Source organism: Vulpes lagopus, chromosome 11 (assembly GCF_018345385.1).
Source record: "Vulpes lagopus strain Blue_001 chromosome 11, ASM1834538v1, whole genome shotgun sequence".
Taxonomy (NCBI): Eukaryota; Metazoa; Chordata; class Mammalia; order Carnivora; family Canidae; genus Vulpes; species Vulpes lagopus.
In genome coordinates, this window is record NC_054834.1 from 72,608,483 (window position 1) to 72,625,765 (window position 17,283).

Sequence of the window (17,283 nt, forward strand, 5' to 3'; positions counted from 1 at the left end):
CCTGTAGTCATCCCCCTTATTCTGGAAGGCTGGGGGTGGGGGACAATAGACAATCTCAGCAGGTGGCAGTTCCCTGGCTGGCAGGGGGAGTGCTGTTGTGGCAGAGATAGCCGAGTAGAGCCCCAGAACTGCTAATCTCTCTCTCTCCCAAAATAGAAAACCAAAAAGAGGGAACCTGGGTGGCTCAGTTGGTTGAGCGTCTGCCTTTGGTTCAGGTCATGATCCTGAAGTGACAGGGTCGAGTCCCACATTGGGCTCCGTGCTCAGTGGGGAGTCTGCTTGCCCCTCACCCTGCTCATGCTCTCTCTCTCTCTCTCTCTCAAATAAATAAATAAAAATCTTTAAAAAAATAAAGTCCAAAATGTTTTTCTTTTTTAAAGAAACAAAAGGAATATCATAAACTCAACCGGTGGTGAGTCCAGGTTCACATGCTCTTCCAGATGTGTTGGTGTCTACCAAAGCAAATCAACACCACTCCCAACACCCATCAAATGCTTCCTTCTCCATATTCATTATTAAACAAACGCAAATGAGAAGTTTGTTCTCACCCAGGAGTGACAGCGGTACACCTGCACCATCTTCCCTTAGGCCTGTCAACTCTCCAGCCCGGCCTCAGGATCTAGTGCTCTGGGACCTGGGTACCTCACCATTCCATGGGACAGCACACTTATTCCCTGTACTGATGACTCTGTGTGGATCAGAGCTGATGAACAAAAGCCTAAATATTCTAGAAATCTTGGTGAGATACATACATATCAGAGGGTGGGAAGTGAACCCCACAAAATGCAGGGGCCTATGGTCTCAGTGAAATTTCTAGCACTACAGTTATTTGGAGCACATTGCTATGTCCCCTCCAGGATGACATACCAGTTGCTAGACCATACAGCTTCTTCTACTGAGCAAGCAGCACGATGCCTAATGGGCCCCTTTAGACTTGGGAGGCAACATGCATCCCGTGATGTTTACCACTGAACTTCATCCATGTTACCTATCATCCTAAGTATTTCTGAGTGAAGGGACAGCCTTTTAATGGCTGAGTGACAATACTTCGCAAGACCCTAGCATGCAGCCTAGGCTCTGAACCAAGAGGCAAAGAAGGGGTTTACTCTGCTGTCTGGGATGACTGGCCCTGGTCCCAAGCAGAAACCAGAAACCTACCAGGCCATAGGGAGCCACACCTGGACCCCAGGAGAGCCCCTGCAGCTCCCCTCTGAACTCTCATATCCTGGTATGCCTGTGGGGAAAACTCCAGCAACCCAAAAGAGGTGGACCCCCTGATGGCACAGGACATTCAGGGATGAAGGTTTGCCTCACCCCACCAGGCAAAGAACCAAGGCAAGCTGAGATGAGCACAGAGAGCTAAGGGAGTGGTCTGGGACGGGCAGAGGAGAAGGAAGTCTCCCCCGCCTCGTTGGAGCTGGAGGAAGGAGCTGGAGCAGGTGTGGGTATGCTCTCCCCGCCTCCCCTTCCTGCTCTAGCTAATAGGAGATGTGTTCATAGTGGCTGCCCAGTGTCTAGGATTCAAGGTCCCGGGCCCAGGAGGGAGTGCGGCTCAGCTGGAAGGAATGGACGCCACCCAGAGATGGGAAAGGGGCCAAGAGGATTTTGCATCTCCTCCTCTGGAGGGAGGCTCAGAGTGTCCTTGGTTGTCAAGGGACTGTCGGGTTCTATTAGGTAGAAGGGTAGTACTGGTTTCTTTGTTCAAAAGTTAAGTGTAGGTCACCACAGTGAGATACCCCCTCGCTCCCGTCAGGAAGCCACTAGGGAAAAAGGGGGCAATAACATGTGTTGGTGAGGATGTGCAGAAACCGGAGCCACCGTGCACTGTTTAGGGGACTTGGGGGGGGGGGGGACTGTAAAATGGTGCAATTGCCATGGAAAACAGCATAGTGAGTCCTCAGAGGTGTAAAACCAGAATTACCATAGGACGCAGCAATTCTGCTTCTGGTGCCCCCCCCAAAGGAATTGAGAGCAGAGTCTCAAAGAGACATTTGCAAAGAGATACTTGGTATGTTCACAGCAGCACGATTGGCAACAACCAAAGCGTGCAAGCAGACAAAGTGTCCACCTGTGAATGAATGGACGAGCAAGATGGGGTCCACCCCTGCCCTGGAACATCATCCAGCCTTGAAAAGGCAGGACATTCTGACACCTACTACCCCACGATGGACCTGGAGGACGCTGGGCCAAGTGAAACCAGCCAGTCACGAAAGGCCAAATACTGTGTGATTCCACTTCTAGGAGGTCCCTAGGGTCGTGACATTCACAGCAAGTAGGATGACAGGTGCCAGCGGGAGGGTGGTGTGGGACTGGAGGGTGAATGTTTAATGGAGACAGGGCTTCTGTTTTGCAAGATAAAAAGTTCTGGAGATGGACGGTGGTGGTGGCACAACAGTGTGGATGTACTTAATGCCACAGAATTGTGCGCTTAAAAATAATTAAAATGGCAAATTTTTAAAGAGATTTTATTTATTTATTTATTTATTTGAGAAAGAGCACTCGGTCACGAGTATGGGGGGAGAGGCAGAGGGTGGGGGGGGGAGGCAGAGGGAGAGAGAGAAGCAGACTCCCCACTCAGCAGGGAGCCCAAGATGGGGTTCAGTCCCAGGACCCTGGGATCATGATCTGAGCCGATGGCAGATGTTTCACCCACTGAGGCACCCAGGTACCCCTGGCAAATTTTATATTAGGTGCATTTCACCACAATGTTTTGAATATCCTGGAATTGAAAACTTCTTAAAAAGAAAAAAAATGGGGGATCCCTGGATGGCTCAGCAGTTTGGTGCCTGCCTTTGGCCCAGGGCGCGATCCTGGAGTCCCGGGATCGAGTCCTGCATCCAGCTCCCAGCATGAAGCCTGCTTCTCCCTCTGCCTGTGTCTCTGCCTCTCTCTCTCTATCTGTGTCTATCATAAATAAATAAATCTTAAAAAAAAAAAAGACTTGAGGGGCTCCTGGGTGATGCAGTTGGTTAGGGGTCCCACTCTGAGTTTTGGCGCAGGTCATGATCTCAGGGTCGGGAGATCGAGCCCCTCATTGGGCTCCATGCTCAGCATGGAGTGCACTTGGGTTTCTCTCTCCCTCTCCCTCTGCCCCTCCTCCTGCTCTCTCTCTCTCCTGCTCTCTCTCTCTCTCTCTCAAATAAATAAATAAATCCTTTAAAAAAAAAAAAAGAAAGAATGACTCAAACCTCCCCCCCCCCCCCCGCCCCTATCAGTGTGATCTGTTCAGCTGGCAGAACCTGAACCTGGCTTCAGGGGAAATTCCAAATCAAACAGATGTACCAGGAGCAAAACAATCTTGCGTTTTCTCTGGAAAATAGCTACTTGTGCCAGAAAATTTAGGAACCATGGCCTCCCATGTACAGAAGACAGCAGATCACCCAGACCTGAGAACAAGTCTGCGATTCTGCACTAGTCCCCGGGAAACTGTAGCCAGTCTGATGTGGACACCGGGACATGCTGTCACTGTGTTTGTACACACGCACCCATGGCACGCCCAGACAGGAACGCAGAACCTGACCTCGGTACTTAGGGTGACGTCATCTCTAGCCTCCCTGCCTCCCATTCCTCCGAGTCAGGGGTCAGTTTACCCAGACGAGGGTCTGATGGCCACTTTGCTAGTCTCAGCTTCTCTCTTCACCCTCCAGCCACTGGTCCTGGGCTCCTGCCTGTGTTTGCGGGTGTCGATTGTCACAATAACCCAATGACAGAGGCTGAGGCCAATGGTGAGTGACAACTAGACCCTTCAAACAAGGTGGGGTCTTCTCATGACCCCTTTCCTCCCGGCTCACTTCCTCACAGTATCTCCTGGAACCATCACGCAAGTCAACTACTTGCACTGCCCCCAAATGTTAAGTATGGTTAAAGTGGAGGGGAGGTCCCAGGGGAGGCTGGGCCACCGGCAGGGAACCTGGGCCAGAGTTGCCAGAAGCCTGTGCCAAGTCCAGGCCATGAGGAGGGAGAGAAGTGGACACAGGTGGGAAATTTCTGGGCACTGGAGAAGTGAGGATTTGGAAATTGGGCAGACAGTACCCAACTAGAAAGATGGGAAGCTGGCCAAAATGCTCTGCCTGGAAGCATCCTGACCTCAGGCTCCAAGAGGCAGCTCTTCACCTGGACTTGCAGGGGGCTGGAGGTGCCACCCACCTCCCCAGCCTCATCACACACACCTTCCCACTCCTGCCCTCCAGCCACCCTTTCTGTTCTGCTAACACACCAAATCCTTACCACCTCGGGGCCTTTGCATCTGCTGTTCTCATCCTGGAACCTACATACCACCTGTATTCTTTTCCAATGGCTGCTGCAACAAAGGGCCCCAGACTCTGGGGCTTTAAACAACAAACCTTTATTCTCTTGTTCTAGAGATCAGAAAGTCTAACACTAAGGAGGGGACAGGGCCATTCCCTTCTGGAGCACCTCAGGGAGACCCCATTTCCTTATTTTTACAACCTCTAGGAGCCACCGGCATACCTTAGCTCAAGATCCCGCCTTGTCTCCCCACCGACCCCAGTCATCAGACCTCCCGCCTCTCCCCACCCTGCCCGGTGATCACACCTCCTGCCTCATCCTCCCTGACCCCGGTGATCACACATCACTCTGAGCCTCCTGCCTCCCACTTATAAGGACCTTGTAAATACGCAGGTTCCTGCAGATGATCTAGGATTTCCTCCCATCTCAAGATCCTTAGATTTATCATATCTGCAAATTCTCTTTTGCTTTGTAAGGTCACATATTGTCAGACCCAGGTATTAGGGTGTAACATTTTAGGCTTGCATCACACCTTTCCACCCTCTCACTACATCATTCTCTATCACCACCCTTATTCATTCTCCTCACTGCCTGGATCCCAGTTGGAATTCTTGTGTTCATTTGTTTCCTTTATCAAGGAAAAATGGCCTTTATCAAGGAAACAAATCCCCTCCTCTTGTTCTGGTTTATCCACTATTCCTTCCTAGCACCACTGTTGTTGTTCAGTAAATATGTGCTAAATGTAGATAAGACTGGATGGATGGATGACGATAGGTGGATGGGTGATGAATGATGGATGGATGATGGGTGGTGTGTGATGATGGATGGGTAGGTGGGTGGATGGATGGGTGGATGGATGGATGAATATGGACGGATGGATGGATGGATAGATGAGTGAATAGACGGATGGGTAGGTAGATGGATGGGTGGATGGATAGATGGGTGGGTGGATGGATGAGTAGATGGATGAATGAACGAACAAACAAAAGAATAATCTCCCACATGTAGAATAGAGGAAGATGTAGGCTTCCGCATAGATTCCTGAGATGCACTTCCAACACTGATGGTCCAGCCTGGCTGGAGAAGGGGGAGAATGGAAGGAGAGCGGGCCCCACTCACCTCTGCCCATCAGGAAAGCCAATGAGACCTTGAGACCTTTTTTGTAATCTCCAGAGCTGAAACCAAAAGGGTGATGGGGCTAGACTGGGAGACCCAGACCAAGCCTACACCTGCCTTGTCTCCTGGAGGATCTTAGCCAATTGGAAGAAAACAGGTCCTAGACCACACGGGCCCCAGGAACCAGCTTCTCACCATAAAAAGGGACACTGGCATATGCCACACATGGATGAACCTTGAAGACTTTATACCGAGTGTAATACACAAGATACAAAAGGCCACTTGGTGTGTGATTCCACTTCACTGAAATGTCCAGAACAGGCAAATCCATGGAGACAGTAGATTCGCAGTCACCAGGGGCTGAGGGCAGGGAAGGATGTGTTCACGGGTACCAGGTTTCTTTGGAGAGGGGGTGGCAACAGAATGTTCCCTGATGGGATCATGGTGATGATCCCACAGCCCTGAGAAAACGCTAAAACCACGGTACACTGTAAAGAAGGGAATTGTCAGGTACGGGAAATATGTCTCAGCAGCCCTGCTGAGGAAAAAGAACCAGCCCTTACCAGAGCTGAGTGAAGGGTGAGCATGGGGCAGGGAGCAGAGGTCCCTCAATGCTACAACTGGAGAAACCGAGACAACTCCAGGATGAGACCCCAGGGCTCTGGACCTCTCCTCACACCCTGATGCCTCCATGCCCAGTGCTGGGGATGCAGAGGTGACTCAGACCCTGCCCCCGGCTCAGGTCCTGCAGTGAGGGCGTGGGTGTCCTAGGGAAACACGGAGTGGCTCCTTGGGCCTCTGATGCCAGGACCTGGGCCCATTGCAGACAGGGATCACTATCTGTCTCGTTCATCAGTGGGTTCCCAGAGCCGAGAACAGTGCCTGGTCAGTGCCCAGTACGGATGTGTGGGATGAATCCATAGAACAAGGGATGTAGTGAGGACTGAATGATGGAACTGAGGCAGGCCCTGGCTCACAGCACATGTGGGGGGGGGGGTAGCTGTAGTTGTCACTGTCAGCCCTGTACCTGTCTTCTGACCACACAGCACAAATGGCCGTAGAAACATGAAGACAGTACAAGGAGGGCGAGGTCCTGAGCCCACAGGGGCCATTTGGAACTGCCTGGTGGCCGGGGTCTCATCCACCCCAACTCCTCTCCCTGCCTCAGGGCCTTTGCTCGTCCCATTTCCTCTGCTGGGATTGCCTCCCTTCCCCTTCCCACCAGAGTCACTCCTGCCCAGCCTTCCCATGGGCTCCTGGTCTACCTGATCTCCTGTCCAGGTGAGGTTTTATGCGTGTTTGAGTCATCTGATCCAGATCTGCACCTGCTTGACTTCTGCTCCCTGAGGGGAGAGATTGTCCTGTTCATCAGCCTGGGGCTGGTGCCCAGCACTTAGCATATGGTCAGGGAACACCTGCAGGGCAATACACCTGTGGAGCTGGAGGGGCCACAGGAGGGGCCACAGGAGGGGCCACAGGAGGGGCCACAGGAGGTCTGTTCCACACCTGGCCCCCCATCCAGGAGCAGCAGGCCAAGGGTGCAGCACAGAAGGGCCGGGTCAGGAGCTAGTCCTGTCACAATCTGCCTCCTGCCCCCGGGAACCCCAGCAGAGGAGGGTCCCCGCCTGCTCCCCCCCCTGCCCCGGGAGGGCACGTGGGGTGGGGTGTGGCATAGCAAGGCTGGAGGCCAGGATGATTACAAAGGAATTGTAATTCCTCTCCCCTGGGAGGGTGGCAGGGAGGTGGCGGCTCCAGCAGGATGACAGGATGTGAGGGAGTGGGGATTGTGGCCATGTCACCTCAGCACCGAGGCCCAAAGCTCGCAGAGGAAAGATGGGCACGAATGAGTGAATGATGCAGGGCCCACACACGGAGCCCGGAGCCCAAGGCGGTGGCTTCGCGGGCCAGCCCAGCCGGGGCCCTCTGTCCCTGCAGGAGCCGGGCCTGCAGACCTGTCCCCCACGGCCCCGACGTACTGCTCCAAGCGGGGACGCCGGCTGGGGATGCTGCGTGGCAATGGGACCCAGCAAACCAGGCAGAGGATGGCATTCCCATGTACAAGCACCTCTCATTAGTTTTGAAAGAAACAAATTTCCAGACCAAATAAGGCGCGGACTTGGGAGCCGTTGCCCACTTCACACGATTCCTTTTAAGTGTCCAAATGCAATTACGCTTGGAACTTGCCTGGATTCGGCCTCCCTGGCCTCCCCGGCCTCCCCCGCACACTGCCCTGGCCTCCCCACGTAAACAAGCAATCCAGCTGGGCCCCAGCTGGCCTGCCCCAGAGGAGGGGAGAGGCGGGAGGGTCACCACCGAGGCCTGCTCCCGCCCAGCCCCTCTCTCAGCCCTGGGCGGGGCCAAGAGCTTCAGCATCCTGGAGCCTTCCCCTCATGCTCTCCTTAAAAACAAAGGCCCCAGAAGGCCAGCTGGACCATGCAGAGAACAGTCCCAGACTGCCCCCTCGACTCTGAGGTTTGCACTTGGACAGGGACACCAGGTTCCTCCAGGGGCAGGAGGCTGTATTTCCCTGGGCAGGTGCAAAGGAAGCTCTGTTTCTGGGTTCTCTTCCAGATGCCCACCCCACCCCCAGTCTGGGCACCGTTTGCTCCCACAGGGATGGCGCAGAGGGGAATTCCCTTGGGCTCCCCGGAGCCATGTGAAAGTTGGCACCGGGAAGGGGGGGGCCTTCCCAGGTAGCATCCTGGGAAGCCAGTCCTCACCACCTCCGTCCTCACAGCCAGCCTGGGGCTCCTGCCTCCCCTTTCAGAATTTGGCTTGCTGCTCCCAGGACCCTGAGAAGGCTCGCAGGGTAGGGGGGAGGCCTGACTCATCCTCCCGCGGAGCAGGCACACACAGCCCGCCAACCGCACCCCCCCTTCCCCAAGGAAAGTGCTGTGATTTTCCACTTGCGCCATCTGATTGCTATTAGGGCTAGGGAAAGGGGGTTCCTGGTTCCATGAGCCGACAGGGGGCCCTAGGCAGATTCCAGGTGGGAAGGGGAATGGGCTGACCCCTGGGTGGCACTGCTGTCCTGCTGCCAGTCTACGTCTCTAAAGTGCCTACGCCTCCCTCTCCATGGATCCCTCATCTTGCTACCTCCCGGCTTCTCTGTAACAGCTCCTGAAGACGTTTAAACAACCGGGTCGGGGTCTGCCCCTCCTGGCCTGCACGCCCCCCGAAAGACCCAGCGGGAGCAGAAGGAAGGAACCAAGCAAGTGCACAGCCCTGAGCTTTCTCCGGGGCAGCCCTGCGGAGCTGAGCTGCAGGATGCAACTGAAATTAACAGCTGGACTCTGGCAGCAGTGCTCGGGCCAACATGACGTCACGAGGCGGGGAGTTGAGTTCCCAGTGAGGCTGGGGGAAGAGGGGTTGCTCCTGAGCCCGAGCTGGCATTCCTTCCCGAAGCTTCATCCCAGCCCTGGCTCAGCCCCTCCTCCTGTCCTCCTCTCCTTCCCCCTCCCTCCTGGCCTGGAATTGGGTTTGGGGCGGGTTCTGCTCCCCAAGCCATCTCCTCCGCAGGCGGGCAGGCAGGCGGACAGGCAGGCAAAGGCTGTCCTCCGCCCCAAGCTCCCATTTTCTGAGGCTCGGGGCTGCCCTGCCGCCCCGTGGCTCCCTGGCCAGAGGCGGGTGCGCGCTCCGTGAAGGGGAGACCTGGGACGCTCAGGACAGCGCAGGTAGCTGCACGCTGGGCCCAGGGAAGGCTTCAGGGAGGGAGAAGGAGGTGGGTGCTATCGGGGTGCTCAGCCCCCAGGAATCACGTGGCTCTCAGCAGGAAGCCTGAGGCCCCAGAGAAGGCTCCAGCACGCTCTGAGGCTCTGACAGCCCCAGCCTCAGTGACTGGCCCTGGCGTCCTGGCATTGCCTGTCCCCCACCCTGGCCTCCACCTCCCACTCCTGCTCTGTCCTCCCGGTGGGAGGGGTGGGGGCTCGCCCTCTGTCCCTACCCCCACCCTCGCCAGCCATCCAAGTCCGCTTTCTGGAAGGGCGGGAAGGGAACACCCAGCCGGCAGCATCCCAAGTGCAGAGAGACTGCTCCCACTGTGCGCAGGCAGCTTGCTGGCCGGCTGCGTCTACAGGAGGCGGAGCGGCTGCAATCCCACCTTGTCCCAGGCGCCTGGTGCGCTGTTGGCTCTTGAGTCCCCAGATTAGTCTCTTCCATCAGAGCTGTGAGCTGAGCTGGGGACCCTGGCCCTGGAATGGGAACCGCAGCATCCCTGGGGTGGAGGGCGGGCCATGATACCTGGGAGGGAGGGGCCGGGAAGCCGGGTTGGGGGATTGCAGCCTGAGTGTGCCCACCTAGGCCTCCTGCAGGACAGCCTCACTGCCGTCACCGTCAGGTTCACTGTCTGTCACCATCAGGGTCACCGGCAGATCTGGCACTGGGCTGTGGTACGGTGGGGTGAAAGGAGAGAAGGTGGATAGGTGGCCCGACCCTTTGAGGCCTCGTGCTTTGCAGGGAGGGTCAGGAGTGTGCAGAGCTGACTGCTTTTTCTGTTTGCTTTAGTAGGAGCTACTTCTGTCATAGGCCAGATCCCAACCCAGGGAGCACACACACTCCCCCATGCTCACACACGCTGCTCACACACGTCACACGCATCACACACGTGTCTTTTTGTGGCCCATCTAGGGTCCACTTAGCTTCTAGATCCCTGTATGAGGGCAATCGCCTTCCAGACTACACGTGGCAGGGTGGCAGGAGAGTTCGGGGACACACTAGGGACATCCACACATGGAAGCAATCGGCAGGGTGAGGTAGGAGCCCTTACTTCATGCCTGGGCTCAGCTGGTCATCACAGGCCGACCCTAAGCTGGCTGCCCCGGGAGGCGTCTCTGTACCGGGCGGGGGAGGGGGGAGTGTCTAGCTTGGCTGAGGTGAGAGGGCAAGGCCGGCAGTCAGGACATCCCTGAGGGCCCAGGCCTAGGGGTGGTGGGCAACCAGAAGGGCCACCAAGTACAGTGGAATCCATCGGGGACCAGGAGGGATGGTGGAGGCCAGTAGCTTGCGGCCCAGTGTGCAGGTGAGCATAAGGCCTGTCCCAGGCAGTGGGGACCGTGGCCTGGCTGGAATCAAGATTATGTTTGGAGGAGGCGTGGGGCTCTAGACACACATTTGGTAGCTTATGCTATCTGCACACACTACACGCGCACCAGACTCGACCACTTCCTCTGGGGCACCAGGGCTCCCACCCCGTGGACAGCCACCTAGGTAGTTCACCACAGGTGGTGCTGTGACCCGCACACTGGGCACACATATGCGCTCACCCACACCCACAAGCCACACACCCACAAGGCCCATGGCCACACTGTGCAACAGTAGGGGCAAAGAGTGCTCTGGGGGGCCAAGGCCGGGAGGGGAGCCAGGCTGCAGAGGGTGGGGGGCCTGGGTCCAGGTGCAGGTCCGGGTGCAAGTGCAGGTCCCTGCACACCCCCTGCCTCGGCTCCAGAAGGTCAAACATTAAAGAGGGTGCCAGCTGCGTGCAATTGGCCACCCTTCCCTGCTGATGACAGGCATGCCTGCCTGGGTCTCACCTGAGCCGGGGGTGTGGAGGGAGGAGCGGGGCCGCTGTGGGCTGGGAAGGAACTCCAGGCGAGGCTGGCTGAGCAGCCCAGCATTCCCTCTGGGTGGAGGGCAGTGCCAGCACCCTGTGGCTCAGCCTCGGTTTCCCCACCTGCACAGTGGGAGGACTAGGTGCTTGCCTGCTGGGACAGGGCTCAGACTGAGGGACCAGACTCAATCCAAAGGGGACCTGGAGCATGTGGGCCAGTGACCTCTGCCTGGCCAGGGTGGAGCAGTCTCCATCAGGCAGGGATGCCCCTCCCGGGGGCTGTCACCACTCCCAGGCCTTCTGACCTGCAGTCCTAGCTGCGTACAGCTGCCCTTCCTCCTGCCTGGAGCCGGGGCCACGGCAGTGCCCTCCCGGCCTGCTCCCTCCAGCTGCTCCTCCTCCACAGCCTCTCTGGGCTCAATGATACACAAATCTCCCAAACTACGGTCGGTACAACTGTTACCACGTGAGCTCTGGGCAGGTGACTGCACCTTCCTGGGCCTTGGAACCCGCCCCCATCATGGCTGGTAATGAAGACCAAGTGGGATGATGGCCATGGGCTGGCTGGCATGGCATTCCACTCCTGGCGGGGAGTCACTATCTGAGGGGTCAATGGTGGTGACAGTGATACTGAGGATGACCAGGCTGTCCTGTCTTGCAGTCACCTGTTGTGGAAGGACCAGACACCTTCAGGAGTTACAAACACAGGGCCCGACCAGGTTGCTGGGCCTGGCTACCAGGAACCCCATCCCACCAAGGGCTGGCACAAAGGAGGCACATGGCAAATGTGTGTGTGTATAAATGCATGTCCCCAGAAGCCATGTGGCTTCAGAAGTCTCACAGATCAAGCAAGAAGGGGTGAGGAGTGGGGTTTCTGCCCAAGGAAGCATCAGTGAGCATCTAGGGTGTGATGAAGGGGTGCATAGGAGTCCAGGCAGGAAAGGGTGGTGCAGGCAGATGTTACCACCCTGGACTCCACAGGACAGTCCCCGTGCCTTCCACACAGCCTCGGAGGCTCTGAGGGAGCTGGGTGCTGGTTTGCCTGCTTTTCCTCCAAAGTGAGAGCCCTTGGGGGCCGGAGAGCACAGGGGTCTGGAAGGTGGAGGGGGCTTTGGGGCAGGTGGAGAACCCTGTTGCCCTGACAAGACCCTTTCTGCCTTTGCCAGGGCAGGTGCGCACGGTGAGCGGAGCCGTGAGGAGTCTGGACTGGCCAGGCCTGGAGATGGTGGGGAACTGTTCCTGGGAGGCCCATCCTGGAGCCAGGGGCAAGGCAAGTGCTCCAGGCTGTGGAGGGGGCTTGGAGCCCCGCGGGGCCGGGTGTGGCGGGAGGGGCAGGCTCAGCCCAGCATCTGCTCGCCCTGCACTCTGCCACCCGGGCCCATCCCCTGTCTCAGGACTAAGAGGTGGGCGGCAACCCTCAGGGCTATGTGGCCCCCCCAACTGGATCCCTTCCCGAGCCCACCCTGTGAGCTGTTACAACCTTGAGGGCCCGTGTTCTGTCTCCCCCCTGCAGAGGTGGGGTGGTCAGCTACGTCCCGTGGCCAGGCCTTGCCAGGAGGCCTGAGAAGCTGGCACCAAGGTGGCCCTGATGTCATGTGCCCCCCGGAGCACTGCCCGCTCAAGGCCAGGGTCTGGAGTCACGGCATATATCCGGGCACCAGCTGTGGCCAAGACCCTGACATCACATCAGGCCACGCTGCCCCTTCTGGCCTTCCCAGCCCCCTCCTTCCCTGAGGTCCTTGAAAATTCTGGGATTCCCTTCGAAATCCTGGGCAAAACACTCTCCCAGTTGGAAGGACCCTTGGAGTCTGTCTAGTGCAGCCTTATTCACATCTGAGGAAACTGAGGCCCATGCCAACATAGGAACCTGACTGGGATGAGCCCAGAGGTGGGGACAGAGCCTGGACTCCTGCCCGGGGCCTGTGGCCCTTGGCCTCCTTCCCCAGAGACCACTGTGGAACAGCAGCCACAAGAGGCAGAGATGGGACTGGCTGGGGAGAAGTCTCCAGAAATCCCCAGAGGAAAGACAAGAGCCCCGGGAGGGGGGCCAGGCTCCAGAGCCCGCATTTTACAAGGCAGTATGTGGCCGGGGATGGCAGCTACACGCCCAGTGACTCACCCGGCCCTCCCGCTCCGACTCCCAGGAGGGGATTGCAGACTTTTTCCAGCCTGTGAGAAGCTCTGAGCGATCCCTCAGTGTGGGCTTGTCTCGTGCCCCAGCCCAGAGCCGCTGCTCCGTGGCTGTGGCCGGAGTCGTCAAAGCCACCAACAGGAAAGCCTGAGTAAAGAGCAGCCTCAGCCAGTGGGGGGTTGACAGACAGATAGACAGACAGAGATGCCGAGCCAATAAATGTGCCTAGAGGGAGATGGGCTAACAGGACCCCCTTAGCGTGCTTGCCCTGACCTCACAGAAGTTTGGCCAACACCTCCACTCTCTGCTCACAGACTCCCCTGATAGAAGCACACACACACACACACACACACATACACACACACACACACACACACACACCCGTGTTATGGGGTATCTGGCAAAGCTGGGGGACTTCTGGAAGGTGACAGACTGTTCCAGCCTCAAGAACCTTTCCATTTGTTTTCTTTTGGGGAGAGTCATGAGCGATGGGAATGATACCTAGCCTTAGACTGGGGCGGGGGGTATCGGAGGGGGTGGGGGCGTCAGGTTCAGGCTCTGTGGGAAGGAGGGCTGGGGGGACCAGTGACGCCGGCCGGGCTGAGGGGAGGGAGTGACAGTGCTTGGGCAGCCCTGTCGCTTGGAACAGGAGGTCAAAATGATAGCCCGAGAATGAATCCAGCTTGTAGATGGGTTATGTTTGGCCCACACGATGTTGTTCTAAATGTGAACGTTTAAAGATCAGGGTAGTTCATAGTACCATCTAGAGTTCTGGCTTCTCTGGGGAGGGAAGGAAGGATGATGGGCTGCTCAGCCTGTGGTCCGTTCCAAGCTGCCCCCCCTGCACCCCAGCACCCCCGGCTGGAGCAGAGCAGTTGCTCACTGTGCTCAGGACAGGTGCTCTCCACTTTGCAGCACCCCCTGCCCCCACCCCCGCCATGGTCCTTTGCACAGGGCCCACCTTCACAAATTTGTCCCCAGCCCACACCCTGCAAGCAGGATACTTAGCTCAAGTATCAAAGTGCTTCCCCAGAGCCTGGGGTCTCCACCTCCCCAGGGAGGCCCCGAGGTGCATCCAGATCCCTCCTGATCCAGAAACCCAGAGTCACCCTGGCCCTGCAGGGACCACCTCTTCATCCCCAGGTCTCTCTGGTCCCGCTATGGGACACCTAGTTTCCTGCTCCAGTCAGGGCCAACGTCCATTTTTTTTAGTCAATTATTTTACTTGTTTTACTTTCTTTAAAAGATTTTATTTATTTATTCATGAGAGACAGAGAGAGAGACAGAGAGAGAGAGGCAGAGACACAGGCAGAGGGAGAAGCAGGCTCCCTGCAGGGAACCCAATGCAGGACTCGATCCCGGGACTCCAGGGATCATGACCTGAGTGGAAGGCAGATGCTCAACCACTGAGCCACCCAGGTGCACCTATTTAATTTTTTTTTGAATAAATATTTTCATGTGTTAGTGTGGAACATGGCAAATGTACAGAAAACGTGCCAGGACAGCCCCGGGCTGACCCATATGCCCCTCACCAAGCGTTAGCCTTTGCCACCTGTGCTTCCCCTCTACGCACCTCATGGTAGACTCTTCCAGAACTGCTGGAAAATTAGTTGCAGCCACCCAGCCCCTTGGGGCCCAAGTAGCCCTCTAAGAACAAGGACCCTCCAGTGCAGAGCCACAAGGCATGTTCCTGCTCAGAACATCTAACGTTGGGGCAGGACCAGGATACACACATACAGACCCTACCCACATTTCCCCGTCACCCTGCTAACATACTTTACAACAACCACCAGGGCCCTTCTAAAATCTAGGACACAGCATCACATTTCTTGGTCATGGCTCTTCATTCTCCTTCAATCTAGAAAGGTCCCTCAGCTGTTCTGTAACTTTCCTGACACGGACACTTTTTGACCAGAGTCTATTCTGACTGGGGGTCAGTCCTGTGCCTCTACTGGGGACTGACGGCTCTCACTGTCACTCTTCTAGGCCGCTAGCAGCAGCCTCTGGGGCACAGGGTGGTAGCACTACGTGGGAGCAGGGGTGTCTTTTGCTCTGGTTACAGCCAGTTCATTGGTCTGGACCAGGGGCCCAACAAGCCCAGACTCAGGACCAGTGCACCCGGACGCAGGTGCAGGCTGGGGAGTGGGGCCCGGCTGGCATCACAGGTGTCTCCCCTCTGCACCTGCACAGATGTGTCCCAGCGGGAGTGAGGCCCCGGAGCTCTACAGCCGTGGCTTCCTGACCATCGAGCAGATCGCCATGCTGCCACCGCCGGCCGTCATGAACTACATCTTCCTGCTCCTCTGCCTCTGCGGCCTGGTGGGCAACGGGCTGGTCCTCTGGTTTTTCGGCTTCTCCATCAAGAGGACCCCCTTCTCCGTCTACTTCCTGCACCTGGCCGGCGCCGACGTCGGCTACCTCTTCAGCAAGGCCGTGTTCTCCATCCTGAACACGGGGGGCTTCCTGGGCACGTTCGCCGACTACGTCCGCGCCGTATCCCGGGTCCTGGGCCTCTGCACCTTTGTCGCCGGTGTGAGCCTCCTGCCGGCCATCAGCTCAGAGCGCTGCCTGTCTGTCCTCTTCCCGGTCTGGTACTGGCGCCGGCGGCCCAAGCGCCTGTCGGCCGTGGTGTGCACCCTGCTCTGGGCCCTGTCGCTCCTGGTCACCAGCATCCACAACTACTTGTGTGTGTTCCTGAGCCAGCAGGGCTCGGGCGCGGCCTGCAGGCACGTGGACATCTTTCTGGGAATCCTGCTTTTCCTGGTCTTCTGCCCACTGATGGTGCTGCCCTGCCTGCTGCTCATCCTGCGCGTCGAGTGCCGGGCCCGGCGGCGCCAGCGCTCCGCGAAGCTCAACCACGTCATCCTGGCCATGGTCTCGGTTTTCCTCGTGTCCTCCATCTACTTGGGGATCGACTGGTTCCTGTTTTGGGTCTTCCAGATCCCGGCCCCCTTCCCCGAGTATGTCACCGACCTATGCATCTGCATCAACAGCAGTGCCAAGCCCATCATCTACTTCCTGGCTGGGAGGGACAAGTCTCAGCGGCTGTGGGAGCCGCTCAGGGTGGTCTTCCAGCGGGCCCTGCGGGACGGCGCCGAGCTGGGGGAGGCGGGGGGTGGCACGCCCAACACGGTCACCATGGAGATGCAGTGCCCCTCTGGGAACGCCTCCTGAGAGGCCAGGACCCGGAGGGGGCAGGGGCCGTGGCCCCCAGAGACCCTTTGCCACAGGACAGGAGCTTGGCAAGTGCCCTGGGGCCCAGGCACAAGGAGGAAAGTCTGCTTCCTGCCCCTCATGCCTCCTTCTCCGTGGGCCGGAGGCTCTGGGGGTGGCTGGTGGACTGAGCAGCCCCCTGCCAACAGGCCCTGGGGCCCGGACAGGCTCCCGCAGCAATTCTCTATGGTCAGAGGCCCATGGTTGGGAAGTTGGTGGGGCTCCTCCTCCCCCCAGGCTGGTCAGGAAAGGAGACGTGGGGGTCACCCGGCCCCATCCACCTCCTGCCCCTTTAAATCAGCTCTCCTTGAAGATGACACAGCCGCCCCCACCGCCCCTTGGGGCAGCAGCTTCGCCCCCATCAGGGCACCGGTCTCTCCGTCTCTCCGTTGTGCCCTCCCGAGCAGTGCTGGCGAGCTGACCTGAACGAAATGGTGCTATGTGGGAGAGGGCTCTGGCTCACCCGCCCTGCAGCTCCGTCTTTCTGCACACGAGGTCTCCACGAATCCTTTGCTGACTTTAGTGGAGGAGTCTCGGGTCACGGCCAGCAGCTGGGCAGGAAGGAGCTCTGGCCAGCTCGGGCAGGCCACTGCTCTCTGACTCCCGGGCCAGCCCCTGGGCAGCCTCCCGGAGGGCACGGTGTGTCGGTCCTCGAGACTCGGCCGACTGTCCGGGGCCTCTAGGCTCCAGCCCCCACCCTGCCCCCCGAAAGTGGGCACTGGTCCACCTGGCCACCCAGCCCACCTCCAAGCACAGTGGCCCTGTGTAGTCAACGCAAGTTTTATGAAAAACAATAAATGCATATTAATAAACGTTTTATATCATGCACTGAGCAAGGCTTCCTGCTGTCTCCTGTTTATGCTCTTGCCCCACAGTAAGGGCCCTTGGGCGCCTTTCTGTGCTCTGCCCCGCCCACCCCCCACCCTGCTCTGGACCCCAGCTCCTGTGCTCCGCCTCCGGGCTGGCCTGTCGACACCTCTGGAGTATTCTCTCTCCTGGCAGGGTATCCACCCCTCTGATGGAGCCTTGG

The 17,283-nt window shown here is 57.8% G+C and overlaps 1 protein-coding gene across 3 annotated transcripts; it reads left to right on the forward strand.

The window, feature by feature from the left end:
- Positions 1-8,865: 8,865 nt before the first annotated feature.
- MRGPRF (MAS related GPR family member F) lies at positions 8,866-17,079 on the forward strand. 3 transcript variants are annotated; one of them, XM_041773229.1, is made up of 3 exons: positions 8,866-9,085; positions 12,081-12,179; positions 15,231-17,079. In XM_041773229.1, exons 2-3 carry the CDS (start codon positions 12,132-12,134, stop codon positions 16,212-16,214), a joined length of 1,032 nt encoding a protein of 343 aa, XP_041629163.1. In that variant the 5' UTR covers positions 8,866-9,085; positions 12,081-12,131; the 3' UTR covers positions 16,215-17,079. The 3 variants fall into 3 exon arrangements, with proteins under 3 accessions (XP_041629163.1, XP_041629161.1, XP_041629162.1); XM_041773227.1 differs by having other exon boundaries at positions 8,866-9,038; positions 12,076-12,179; XM_041773228.1 differs by having other exon boundaries at positions 8,866-9,038.
- Positions 17,080-17,283: the final 204 nt, after the last annotated feature.